The 14,096-nt window shown below is 43.8% G+C and overlaps 1 protein-coding gene across 1 annotated transcript in view; it reads right to left on the bottom strand.

The window, feature by feature from the left end:
• The window catches only part of NOTCH2 (notch receptor 2), an 88,539-nt gene that overhangs the window by 7,049 nt on the left and 67,394 nt on the right, over positions 1 to 14,096 (bottom strand). The window contains exons 21-29 of the mRNA XM_049807832.1: positions 13,243 to 13,375; positions 10,920 to 11,165; positions 8,851 to 8,963; positions 7,738 to 8,267; positions 6,598 to 6,945; positions 6,213 to 6,355; positions 5,146 to 5,356; positions 4,429 to 4,525; positions 3,761 to 3,929 (exon numbers count right to left, since the gene is read on the bottom strand). Coding sequence (XP_049663789.1) covers positions 3,761 to 3,929; positions 4,429 to 4,525; positions 5,146 to 5,356; positions 6,213 to 6,355; positions 6,598 to 6,945; positions 7,738 to 8,267; positions 8,851 to 8,963; positions 10,920 to 11,165; positions 13,243 to 13,375 — 1,990 coding nt within the window. The remainder of the gene's footprint in view (positions 1 to 3,760; positions 3,930 to 4,428; positions 4,526 to 5,145; positions 5,357 to 6,212; positions 6,356 to 6,597; positions 6,946 to 7,737; positions 8,268 to 8,850; positions 8,964 to 10,919; positions 11,166 to 13,242; positions 13,376 to 14,096) is intronic.

Genomic DNA, 14,096 nt, shown 5'->3' on the forward strand with positions numbered 1-14,096 from the left:
CCAAACCTCTAATTTAACTTAGCTCCCTTGGACGAACTTCCCTCTCTGCTGATCAGAGAGGGCAGTCCAGGAAGACTAGCTCATGCTGCTGATTTTTCACCCTTATTAATACCCCCCTTGATGCAGTGTAATCAAGATTTAGAACATCTCCACGTATTTTCAGCTACCCATCAAATGCCAAGTGCTTCAGTTTCAGCAGACTCTGAACATTACAAGACATTCACTACCTAAAACCAAGGACTTCAACTGTAGATGCTAATGCTTGCTTACTAATTTTACCACTTTACTTCACACACATCATAGGCACCTAGAAAGTAAGAGGGACTAAGATGGCAGCAGGAGTGAGCCACTCTGTGCTAAGCACCCCACTGCAGCTCTGCAAAGGTGAACACAAATTTTGCTTCTCCAGTGTGGCTTGCTAGCAGAAATTCAAGACTACCTTTCAGCAACTGCCTGATTTATTCCACAGACAAGCAGTCAACCTTCCCAGAACCTACAGACAACAGCTTCCCTGCCTGCACAACTCTCGATCTACAGTGCACTATCTGCACTGAATGAAGTGTGTAAGCCCTGCAGAAAGCCATATGGCAGAATTAGGATTCTGTGCAGATAATCAAGGTGATGATCTCCTACTGAAAATAATATACAGAGCTCTAATGCTCTGCTCCCATTTCCCAACTTCTGATCACCTAGCTTTCCTGACTCTATTTTAGGGCATTTCCAAAACTTGCTAGAAATCTGTCGTACAGTGTCGAGCACTGGCAGAGATTGGGGCTGTGGCCTCCAGGTCTGCTCCCCAGGCAGGCTGGCGGCAGCAGCAGCATGCACGCTCCTCCTAGTGGCTCACAATCACAGGACACACAGGTTTACACTGAGCTACTTTCTCAGGATTTGTTGGACGGCAGCAAAGTGTTGACGTATGGGCCTGGGTTCAGTTCCAAGATCCAGTCCCGTCTACAGACCCTCTTGCCTGTTGTCCATGGCTATACCTCCTTTTATGCTTCTCCCTCCCACTGCTGGCTCTGCTTCCTTGTCCCAAATGAATACTTCTCAGTATTCAAGTCAGGCTGTGGTCTCCTCTGTACTGCCCTGACACAAAGAGCAGAGAGACGGAACACAGAAAGGAGTTTTCCTTTTCTCCAGCACCACAGCCCTGGGAAAACCACTCGCAGAAAAAGTCTTGCTTGCTCAATCACTGCAGCTGTCCTGGACAGATCATGTCTAGCTGCTCTTCAGGGACACGGCTATAGTATGCATTAAATACTTGGACAAATTAGCTGTCACCCTCCAAAATGTCTCTCAGGTATGTGCAGCTCTTTTCAGAGCTTTGTAAATTGGCCACACACGGGTAGTTTTATGAGGCTAGCAAAAAGCACATCCAGCTAGACCATCACAATTAAGTGCTTGATGGAATACTAGAAAAAAAAAAAGCCGTGGACACAATGCCTTTTTGCCTCCTTCTAGCTTGTTCTCTGAAATAGCTGGAAAAGAACCCAAAAGGATCCAGCTGGAGGCAGACACACAGCATGGAAAATTCCAGTCTGAACCACTGAAGTTTTAGTAACTGAAAAAGAGGGGCATATAATAGGGACAGTTCATCGGTTTTAATTATAGGTGGTGTTACCAGTTATGCCTATGATTGCATTACCCTGGTTACACACTCACAGTAACTCCAGTGAAAAGAATGTCCTCACCACTCTGGGGCACACAGAGAAAGAACAGCATAGGGAGACAAAGGTGCCGGCAGCATTTTATAAAACCTCTTCTGTTTGCTGTCTTTCAAGAAGACAGCCCCTGAGTAAATGTAAAACTCAGAGCGAGATGGTAAAGCCAGAAGTTCACTAGACAGGTACAACTGAAGGACTCATTCAGGCACAATATACTGAAAGCTAGGATGTAAAGAACCCACTGGCAAAGTCTCTAGGCAATACTTCTGTAGGAGGCTGGACCTCTTGGATACCCCTAAACTCAAGAGACCGCAGAAGGTGCTGGATTAAGAGACGGAACAACCCCTTGGTACACTGAAGCGTTTCAACTTGCCTCTCCTCTCTCTAGAAAACATCTCTACTGTTCTACCTGCCACCTGCACCTGTGGCTGGGATCTAACTCACCCAGATTCAGATGGCTCCAGCCCAGACACCTGCACCCAAGTCAGTCAGCCTCAGCGCCCTTTGTAATTAGGGGCAACGAAGCATTACTGGAGTGTGAGCCATCTAGTCTTCAGGAGACTTCTGCTTGAGACAGAGATGAACTGCCTCTCAGAAGTGTCTATTCCCTCTGCCTGCAAAGGAAGAGGAAGGTGGCTAGGGCAGATGAATAGCTACATTAACTGCAAGGAATATTACCCCTCCTTACTAACCCATTACTCCAACACTTCTCAGACTTTTAAAATTATTTCTTCTCCTGACAATAACTCAGCTGCTTGCTTCTGATGCCACAGAGGGGAATAGCTTACAGCGGCTTGCTGCAAGCTTCCCAGTTGCATCTGAATGGCAGGAAAGCAACTCACAGGTCAGTATTATTCCATTGCTACTGTTGGACAAAGCTTTGAGTGAACGTGAAAATAAGCAGTCTGAAGTCTTAAGAACGTTATTGCCTGCACTTGGAAAGCTTTTACCCTGCCACACAACTAGAACCTTCAATAGGGGAAATAAAGAAAAGCTTAAATTTGGCAGAAACTGATGGTTTATGTTCTCACACCCATTACACAGAAATCCCTACTTCCCTGTGCTTTGCATTTAGGAGAGCTAACGGGTCAATGAGCAGAAAAGACAATAGAAGAGAACAGAGAGAATGGGTCCAGTCATCATTAAATTGCATGGAAATATTCCCACAAAATCCAATAAAAAGCAATTGCAGCAGTATCATCAGAATCACCTCTCTGCATATGAACAAGAGCCATGCTTGCAGCTCTTCTGACCAGGATAAAGTTCTTGGTCAACTCTCTCCTCTCGGAACACAGGAATCAGTTATTACCAGGTAACCCACCCAGTCCCTTACCAGGTTACACAGCCTTAGTGCTACACTTATAAAAAGCAGCATTCTTACTGCATCTAGTCATTTGAGACTGAAAGAGAGCGAGCCTGTGTGCACATGTGAGCGTTAAGGAAGTCTCCTTCAAAGTTCACAGCTGTGTTACAAATTCAATGAGTTGATCACCCTAAGCTGAGGATATAAACCAGTGAATAAAAAAAAAATAATTAACAAGTTTGCTTGCTGCTCTGTTCCAGCACAGGTGTCTCACAAACTGCTAATCAGGGTATACTGTCTGCCAGAAGTCACCTTATTCAGGAACAGGCCATCCTTGCTTCCGCCCCAGATAACAGACACCTAAGGTATAAACCCTGCTAAGTTGGTCCTTAGTGAAGTCTGGCAAAAATCTCTGCAGTGATCCAGCCGGAGAAGCTGGGTGTTATTTCCAGCACAACTATGCATTCCGAATTTCTGCCACAATGGCATTCTGACAATATCTTTTAGTCATGCATTGTTATAAAGGAGATCCTATAGCTGTAGTTCCTACAGGTGCTTGCTAAGTGAACTCTTCTCCTGGTTACACGATATTCCATGTGCTACAGACCATGATCCAATCTCTCCAGCTTTCTTTTCTGGAGCACACGTGAGCTTTTCTTGAGTACCATAAAATTTCTGCTGGTGTTCCTGTATGCTCCATATAATTTTTAAACGCTAGCAGTCCCAGTCATTGAAGACAGGGGAGGTCGGTGGCTGGCTGGCAGAACACATGGACACTTAGAGTACTGACCTGGCCCTCTGACATTGACATCCAGAACATCCACTTCTTGATCTGCTTGAGGTGGTGTAAGGGCTAGCGACGTGCTCCCACAGACGTCTGCTGCCTCCAAGTGCTGCTGTGTCCACTGGCGCTGATCTATCTGCTCATCACCTTCTGGGAGCAAGGCTTGATCCTCAGCCTGAACACAGGAAACAAGCAGTTGCTTCAAAATGCTTATCAAGTGGCCAAAGACACTGGAAGTTCTTGGGGTTTTCTCAGTTTTGTTAGGGTTTGGTGGTTTTTTTATTGGGCTTTTTTGGTGGTTTTTTTTTTTTTCATTTGTTTTAAGTTAATGACAGTCTCCGTTTACCACTGCTTGGCATTCTCAGCTTTCACACTCCCACCATATGTTATGAGGCCCGAACTGCAAGACATTACACTACCATTAACCTTCTCTTCCCTTTTGATACAGCAGGGCCTGGATAGGGAGGGGACACCAGGACAGAAGTTACCTGGTTTCTCTTCTGGCCTGTGGTGGCAGTGTTAACCTGAGGATTTGCTCCTCAGGTATCATTAGTTATATATTACAAATCCCTAAGCAAAGGGAGGCTTTGAGCAAGGGGCATACTCTGGAAGTTAATGCAGTTGTTTTCCTCACTAGCAGTTTCAGGCAATATTCAACTCTTGGAGGTCCTTACCTTTGCTCTCTTTGGCTGAGGTCCACCATCACCTGCCCAGTGTTCAGTTGGTCCAGAATCTGCCAGGTTACCCTCTGGTATCTGGACTGACAGATTTCTAACAAACAAGGAGAACACATCACTTTTCAGGCTGACCAGGTGGTACTACTGCTACTTACACTAGCCTGCAGAGACCAAGGATGGAATGCTTGCAAGTTTGGTAGCTTGCAAACAGAGGGACCAAGAAATTAGAAATCTCAGGCAGCCAATGCATTAAATGCATTTAGAACTGCAAACATGGTTAATTCGATGGAAAGCCAAAACTGCATAAATGGGATTCTTCTTTTGAAACTTTCCATTATTTCTGAGTCGTGTCTTTAACGCATTGAGATAGATGTATTAAAAGTTCGCTGCCACCTATCATTCTAAAAATGTCTTACCTGTTCCAGGAGGAAATTATGCAAACAGTACCCAACTGCTGAACCAAACAGTGTCAGAAAACCAAACATAACCAGGAGATCAGATTCCTTACTAGCATTTTATAGATTACAGTTAATTAAAGTTCTTCTGTCCCAAACAGATGTATTAAAATTTAGAGAAATAGCCTAAGAAAGTTCTAGCTTAACAGGCAGCTTTCTCTATAGACTTATGTGCCTTTAGTGAAAGATTTATACACCGCATTCTCAAAATCCTCTAAGAGGCTAATAAACACAGTCAGTGGCCTAAATGCAAACTTACTTGAGTCCAACAGCATCTTCCCCAACTGGCTCTCTGCGCTTATGATTACTAGGATCTCTGCGCAGAATAAAGCCCTCTGGGAGCCACAGTGACCCATGTTTGCGCTTACGCTTTGCCATCATCACACCCAAGAGAAGGATTAAGAGGATGATCAAAGCTGCCACGGCAAGTAGGTAAAGCAACTGGGTCTTCGGTGGTAACAAGGGTTCACCTAAAAATTCCAGTTAAAATACAATGAGATTAACAAAGTAGAGACAACAATCTTAAATCTACATACTTTCTTTTCTCACTCAGTCTTCCCCACAGAGACTGTATTGTCTCTATACTGTGATGCATTTAGAGCAAAGTCTTGAGGAAGTTTAGGCTCTGCTGCAACTGTTGTAAAAATACATCCTGTCTTTCTGGCTTCCCTTGATCTTGTTTCTCAAAATATTTTTTAGAGTATATGACTGCTGAACTGAAGATCCTGCTCATTCCTCAAGAGTCCTGCTGGCTGAAGACAGCCACCCTGAATCAGTGTAGAGAGAGCTGATGTACATAAAGATATGAGCATGAGCCAACTAGGAATAGTGGTATTGCCAATCTAGTACAAGGTTGCAGCCGAGCCTCAGACTGAGGGAGAGGGGAGCAGAAGGGAGAGGGATTACGTATGGCCAGAGGAGAAAACATCGAGTAGGCTGAGGAATACCCACCACATTTTCAAATGGCACTTTTTTCATTGAATCCATGGCTTAGAGCACATGAATGGTTTTTAGTGCAGACAAGATCACTGCAGTGTGTGGTGCACTGCTGCAGCACATGACAGACTACTGTTTCTACAGGTATTAAAATGACTAGGCTCCAAACTTAAATGCCCTGCCTTACTAACCAGATGTCCCCTCAGAGCAGAATAAGCATATTGCATATACATACTTCCATAACTGGGGATGAAAAAGTTAGCTCCCAGAAACCATACCGACCAGTGAGACATATTAAGATGATGATCAATAATCTGAGCATGAATTTTAAAAGTCCAAGTTTGCTGACTGCCTTTCTCCACAAGCAATTTTCCCTTTACAATTACTTACTTTGGACAGACACGAAAGGATAGGGCAACATGCCCTTGATGGCCTGAGCAGCTAAGAGAGCTGCAGCAGCTTCCGTGTTCTGAAAGCACTGCTCCGAATCCTCTGCACACTGACGGTTGTCAATCTCCAGGAACACCCTTGTGCTGCAGAGACAGAATAAGAGGGCACAGAAGTCAGCAACAGAAACTTTTGCCAAAGCACTAGGTTAAAATGCAGCCTTTTCAGTTAATCCTTCCACCCCAACACTGCATTTGGCAGTTGCAATAGCTTTACATTTCCCCATAAAAAAAGACTACAGCCCTAGAAGGTCCAGAATGCCCCAGACACCTACAAGCAAGAGCTACCAGCATTACAAGGCCAGAGGAACACAAAGGCATCCACTCACCCAATGACCTCTTGCTCTAGTTCTCTGTGCTTGCGAATGACCACAGGTGATCGCCGACTCCGTGCTGCCGATTTCTCCCCATAGTATGGGAATACCATGGGGTTTCCCTGAGAGTCCAGCTTGATTCTCAGATTGGTGTGCAGGAGAGTTCCCAAAGTGCGCAAGAAGCTGCGAACATCATCCAGAAGCTCGTCAGGGGGCATCAACACCACAATGATTAGGGTCCCTTCTGCCAGCTTCTCGGCTTTGTCACCAGCACAGTCCAGACCGTCCCAGCCACACTCCTCACTATTACAGCCCTGGTCACAGCGGCCATCTGCGTAGTGATCTGCACAATACTTGTCATACCTAGAACAGTGAAAGGGTTACAGGCAGCATATAGGACATACACATTCTGTACAGTATACCTGCAGTCTAGGGGCCAAGGCCTTACATTCTTCACAATCATCTGAGGTAAAATAACACTCATATTCAGGATATAAGGAGAAGAAATATAACCCCAGGATAAGCTTGCAATCTGGCAGGGTGGAAGTAGGAAGCACAGAACACCCCAAGAACACCTGGTTCAATTCTGGTACCAGTGGAAGAGAACTGAACTGCTTATTCTGTTTACTAAGACAAAGCTATAACACCTCCTGCCTCACCAAGGGAGAATCATTACAGCAAAGCTGTAGCATTTATCACAAATAACTGAAGAGAAAGAAGTGCCATGACAAACAAGCTGGAAAACACATTTAGAGGTAGCAAATACAACTGGGATAAAAATACAGGTATTGCTGGTATGGAGTGAAATTCAGGATAGGAGGCAGTACTATTAAAATCTAGTACAAGGTGAAATACCTCCTATTGACATTTCCACAGAAAGCAGTGTACATCCATCAAGCAGGTTAACACATTACCATTGCTCAGGCTACCAACTTAGTTCATAGCATACAAATTCCAGAACTTCTTTCCAAAAATAAGACGAGAATTATACAAAGCAGCAGAAACTCCTTGATGTCAAACTCTCAGCAAGAGCAAGGACCGGCAGCAGAAACAACGGAAGAGATGGGAGCAGCAGGCATGAAGCATAACAACTACTGAAAGCGCTAGGAGATGTATTAGTGACACAGAGAAACCATTCTCAGAATCAAGCCTTACTTGCATGTTTTGCTATTTTGCTGACATTCAAAGTTGTCAAACAGGCACTCGGGTGTGTTGCAGAACTCATCACACTGTCCATTGAAAAGCATCCAGCAGCGCAGTGAAGAGGAGCAGTTGGCCCAAGGATCTTCCATTGTCAGGGAGCAGTCGCCTCCATCCCACTGGCAGGCATGAGTGTTACAGTCTTCATCACAATAGCCATCTTTTGCTTTTTCCACACACTGGGAATCCAAACATCCTTGGGGCTCTGGGCTGAAAGTTACGGGCTGTTCACACTGGCTGCCTTGGGTGTGAACAGGGCACTGACAATAATAGTAAGGAGGCTGAGAATGAGGGTGGCAGCTTCCACCATTCTGGCAGGGGGCACTGGCACAACCCGTGTTTGTCTGGCATTCCTCTCCCACAGACAGCTTGGGGCAATAGCACCGTGGACCAGAAGATGTCTGGATGCACTGCTCCCCCTTCTTGCATTTCACTTGTCCACAAGTACTGTGGCTGCTGAACTCACATTTTGCTCCAGAATAACCCTATGGGGGTGGGAAGAAAAAAAAAAAAAAAGAGGCAAAATAATCAGGCTCACAAACCTATTCTTCAACGCTCCAAAGGCTGGAGGCAGACCAGCCATGTGCAAACCCTTTGTCCCCCATAATTCCTCTAGCCTCACTGCAAGAGCCATGATTTTCTGGATCTAGCCTCAGGGGCAAAGGAACTTATAGGAACTTATAAGGCTCCATTACATTTTGAAATGGACTTAGAAGAGCCACGAACAAGGCAAATCTTGCAGTAAGCACAGAGAACACAGGATTGCAAAAAAATTGCTGAAATTTAATGCCAGGTTTAAGACAGAAAAGCCAGCTATCCTGCCTCAAGAGCAGAATTTTTTGGGTAATGACAGGCAGCATCACTCTCCTAGAGCACCTGGAAGCCCTGGGTTTCCCAGCTAAGTAGATAAACTAGAGGATGTGGGTAAAGAATGTCCAACAACACAGCTTTGCAAGCAGTACAGAAAAGGTAACCTTCACCTACTGTGGACCAGTGAAACTGATGAAACTGTAGCTAGAGAACTCTACAGCTGAGGCAGGCAATTCAGTTTCAGGATACGGTGCTTACCGGAGGACACTGGCAGATGAACCCATCTGGCATATTGCTGGCAACCGCACAGGTACCTCCATTCTGACAAGGCTTCCGGGGACACACATCTATTACACTCTCACAGTGACGACCTGAGATGTAGACACACAGGGAGAAGAGAGCAGAGAAAAGTGTGGGTGTGCACATCACAAAGCAAAATACTCCAATGAATAGCCAATGAGCCAAACACTCCAGTGAGACCATCCCCTCAGAACTGGTAGGGTACATGTCTTCCAATAACACATGCTCTCTAAGTCGCTGTAGGGGAAGGCACAACCCTAGAATCCACAAGGGAGTATTTGGAGAGAGCCCACCTTGTCTGCTTCATCAAGAATATGTGTGACCCAGCCCAAAGACAGAATTTGCTCCCGTCACCCCCAAGTCATCCAGGCACAGAGGCTGAAGGTGCTGTACCACATCAATTTGGTGGTTCCTAAGACTTCTTTACTTTTTGGGAGATGCTCAATGAGTCCAAAGGCAAATCACACTCTAACCATGAATGAACAACCCTCAGGACCAGATGCAATATGAGTGAACAGGACAAGCAAGCAGTCTGTCCTCAGACTGATCAGCTAGGCAGAGGTTTTACTGCACTGACTAGCATTTGCAGGAGCTCCCAGAGTCAAACTTGGACACCAGACTTTAAAAAGAGGAGGATGACCTAAGCATGACTTGGACCCCCTAGGAAAACGTTAATAGAAGTCTCCACACATGTGCAGCCAAGACTGACTGCTCGCAGACAGGGCAGGATACCCCACAGAGTCCTGGCATCCTATCAGTCATGAACCACAGCAAAGCCACCCCATCCCCTCCCAGGCAGAAGGGTCAATGTGGAATGTGCAGAAGACGAACAGCTAGAGGAAGAAGCATGCACCCCTCTGTGCCTAACATTTCCAGACAGATTTCATGTCTCAGACACGGCAGCTCTCCCTGCTCCTCCTAGGGTGCAGCAGTTCTGCACTCCCCACACTGCAAGTTTCAGCAACCCTTCCATGAGAGCCAGAAGTAACACAAGGCATAAAAGCAAGCTTAACAGATGGGCTTAAATATAAACCTGTCTGATGACCTGCACCAGTGTCCCACTAGCTAGCCTAGCTCCACTTCTTCCCTCATATGTTGCTCTTTTAGGAACTTCTTTTGTCAGTCTAGGTAATGCATTCAAAAGCTACTACATGAATTCTTCAAATGTATGTCTGTGTGATTTCTTTGCATCTGACAATCACAAATTTAGTGAAAAATCACAGCATCTTTAGCTTTCAAGGGAAAAAAAGAGCAAAAACTTCTGGTAAAGCACGCAGGGAAGGTCACTGGCAAGCAGGGAAAGTGAAAGGTTTTAATGGAGGAAAACTGAATATGTAAGAAGTTAAACTGACATGGAAACTGGTAAGCTGAAAGTTAAGACACATCTGGAGACTATCAGCCCAGACTTATGCCCAGTGGGAGGCAGAAAGCAGAATAGCAGAAATACTAACAAAGAAGAGATCTAGAGAGACACATAAGTTTGCGCAGTGTGAAATTCTTGCAAAGTTGTGATTCAAACTTGGATTGTGAAAGGATCACATCACTAAGCTAAGAGTGTACAGTCTGTCTATACACAGAATATTCCATCCTGACCACATCACCAATATAAGAAAGAAAGGGAGCAAGGAGTAGAAAAGGAAGCCAAAAGCTAATTATGGCTACCATGACACTGATTTATAGAGAAAATTCATATGCTGCTTTGCAAAAGGAAAAGCCATGGAGAAGCTGACATGTGAATACTTACACTTCCAGTATTAGAAATATGAAATTATGAAGGAGAAGTACCACAGAAGAAAAATCCTGGCAGCCAAGTGTCTCAAGAGATTCCTTTGTCTGAGACAGCTCTGGAAGCCAAATTTCTTAGAAGATTTAAAAGAAGGACTGGTTTAAAAACTAAGACATAGTGTAGGGAAACAATCAGCTATTGTAAAGGGAAGTGACTAGATAACATGACTGCCAGAAAGGGAAAGAATGACCATTTTTCAAGATATTACTCTGAAGTCGGAAGTATGTTTATGACTACTCACCAGTAAAAGCACTACGACAGACACATGTATAATCATTTATCAGCTGAACACAGTCCAGACTTCCACGAGGGTTACAAGGATTAGAGAGGCATTCATTGATATCTCCCTCGCATCGCTCGCCTGCAAAGCCTGGGAGACAAATACAGCTGTAGCCCCCGATCTGGTCAATGCACTGCCCTCCATTAAAGCAGCGGGGTACTCCTGAGTCTGAAATACAGTCATCGACATTCTCCTCACAGAAACGGCCTGTCAAGACAGTAAAAAGCAACAATTTGAGGGTACGGTGTCATGGCCTCATTTCCTACTGCTCATCAAGTTTTAAGACCGTGTCTCACACAGTCCCAGATATAAACAGGTAAAGATCCCAGCTTAATGCAATCCATACTGTGTGCAGACAGCCTCCGATCAGACCTAGGGAGCATGTGTTTTAGATCCAGGCCGTTCTCAATGGTAGGTCATATTGGTATTTAGCAGCTTTCATGCTTGACTTAATTTAAGGGCATAATTAAAAACACAAACCCAACACAAAACCAAAAAAGATGCACTCAATTTAGCCCTGTGACTGAACATAGCCAGAGAGCCCTGTGCTGCCCTTGCAAGGCTGCAAGCTTCCCACCATTCATTTAACTTGGCGGTAACCCTGAAACTTGGCAAAGTGCATTTGTAGCAACATCATTAAAATAAGCTACAACAAACCAACAGAAAAGCAACTGTGATAAGACACAGATTCCTGGCCAGCATGCCATTCCTGCAGTTTGACTTCTGGGGACCTACAGTAAATTCTCAACACTGGCTAGGGATGGCAGTTTCTCCCTCTCCCTACAGGGCTCCCTTTCAAGAGACAATGTCTGGTGCTGGTTCTGCCCTCACCACACAGTATAACGAATAAAAGGCGACAGAGAGGGCAAGTTGAGCAAGGAGTTTTGTCCCTTAATACAGTTGATTCATCCAGAGCAAGTAAAGCCATTCACCTAAACATGGAAGATGCTTACACTGGCATCAGTAAAGTATTCGTTTCAAACTGGGCCAGGGACAAAAGCTAAGTCTTGATATTTTAAGTAATTATATGAATCTTTTCTAATCCTTTCATTTACAAAAAACCCCATCCACAAAGTAATTAATCTCAACAAATAAAGACTGAAAAATTAAAAGCAATACATTCAGAACCTCTCAAAGGAGGATGGGTGCTTTAGTACAACACAGAAATTCTGGCAGTGCAGAAACTGGTACATAAATACACACTTGGATGTAGAGACTGAGAAGCAACTTTTTTTTTTTTTTTTTAAATTGAAGGACCAAATTAAGAACAATACATGAAGAATTGCTACTGCAATGATTTACAATGAAATAAACACTTATCCAGACTGGGGAGATGTGCTGACAGCCACACTAAAGTGAATGAACTGGTAATATGCATGGGCAGGAGGCAAATATATTAGATTATTTTATAATTTTACTTAAATTTACTTTATGAACCAAGAATTTAGTTCTGACACACATCTGGAGATTTTGCCTACGTTGAGATGACACCCTTTAGAAAGAAAAAGTAAGTTCAGAGAAATGTAAAATCTTTAACTGTCTTGAGAAATAAACTTAAAAAAAAAAGTCAAGTGAGAATGCATTCACTGATGGGTTAAAATGTGCAAACCTGAGTATTTTGAATGGTAGAAGTCAGGGCCATCAGGTCAGATATAACAGGGAAAAAGGAAGGTTAGGTTTCAAGAAACATGACATTAAACAGGCTGTGAAAACATACTTACTGAAAACTACCATTATGTAAGTGTGAATATTTTTTTAAAAAAATAGCTTTCAATAAAAGTGTTCAAATTTGCTGAAATAGTTTAAGCTAGCCTAGAGACACTGAACTTCTTTTCCACAAAAGACTCCAGGACAGAGGAACAATGCAGGGCCAAAATTTAAACAAGGACACTGGAAATTATGCAAGAACTAAGCAAGTTTTCTGTATATTTCATAGCATCTTAGCCAAAAAGAAACCTTGGATTTACTACATCAAAGCAGATAGGATTGGGAGAGACCTTAACGGTAATCTAGTCCATTCCCATTGCCAAAGATGGATCATACATTCCCAAAGGACAATGTCATGACCTATTCCTTTAAGAGAAAAAAAAGGAATAAGAGAAGAAAAAAAAAAAAAGGAGCATTTATTTGTAAAGAGAAAATATGTATCTCAAGGGATTCAGCACGCTTTGGGAACATTCTTCAAAGAAAATAATGCATTCCCTTTAGACTCTGCATCATGAAACCAGTAGTCAGAAAGGAAAATTCACTCTTGTAACATTCACTTAATTGCTGAGCTTCATACCCCGGGTTCCTGGTGGACAGGAGCACTTGAAATGATTGACGAGGTCTATACATGTTCCTCCATTCTGGCAGGGCTGAAACTGGCACTCATCCACTTCATATTCGCAGTTGACACCCTGGTATCCAGGCACACACTGCCAGTATAAAGATAAGTGTGAATAATCTTCTTCTAACAGATACATTAGTAGACATCTCAGAAAGGCTAACACAGACAAAGCAAGCCCTCAATGGGACAGATTATGACTGCCTTTGTAGCTATACAACTGCAAGTGATTTCAAGGGCTGCACAGCCAGCCAGCTTAAGCACACAATTTGACCATGTGACTACTCAACAGCACACTGCATGTTTGAATTTGAGTGACTTTATTCCTGCAAAATATAGTGATCAAATCCTGACACCCTTTACCACCGAGACTGGCTTAGTAGTTTTGACTTAAGGTTTACATAAAACTCCTTTCCTTCTGGGCACAAGCTTCCAAGGTGTTCCGCCATTCTGAAAAGCATAGGAAGGTTGATATACCATAATCTCATGGTCTACACTGCTCTCTGCATCAGCTGTAGGAAACAGAAAGCAGTGGACGGCATCTCCCACCCTGAGAGCCAAGGCATAATTTGCCCATCCAATAGGGAGAATACAATATTCCTTTAAGGCATCCTATGTATATTTTAATATAAACCACACCTCAGGCAAAAAAATCTTTCAAGATAAGAACTCCATCTCCAAAGAGGCAAGGAGTTCAAATGCCCATCAACCACACCTCCTTACACCTCTAATTCAGTCTTAAAAGCCTCTCAGGAGCACTGCTGCTGCCACAGCAAAATTAAAAATTCTTACCAGGTGCAGGTTGCTTTTAT

Source organism: Accipiter gentilis, chromosome 8 (assembly GCF_929443795.1).
Source record: "Accipiter gentilis chromosome 8, bAccGen1.1, whole genome shotgun sequence".
Taxonomy (NCBI): Eukaryota; Metazoa; Chordata; class Aves; order Accipitriformes; family Accipitridae; genus Astur; species Astur gentilis.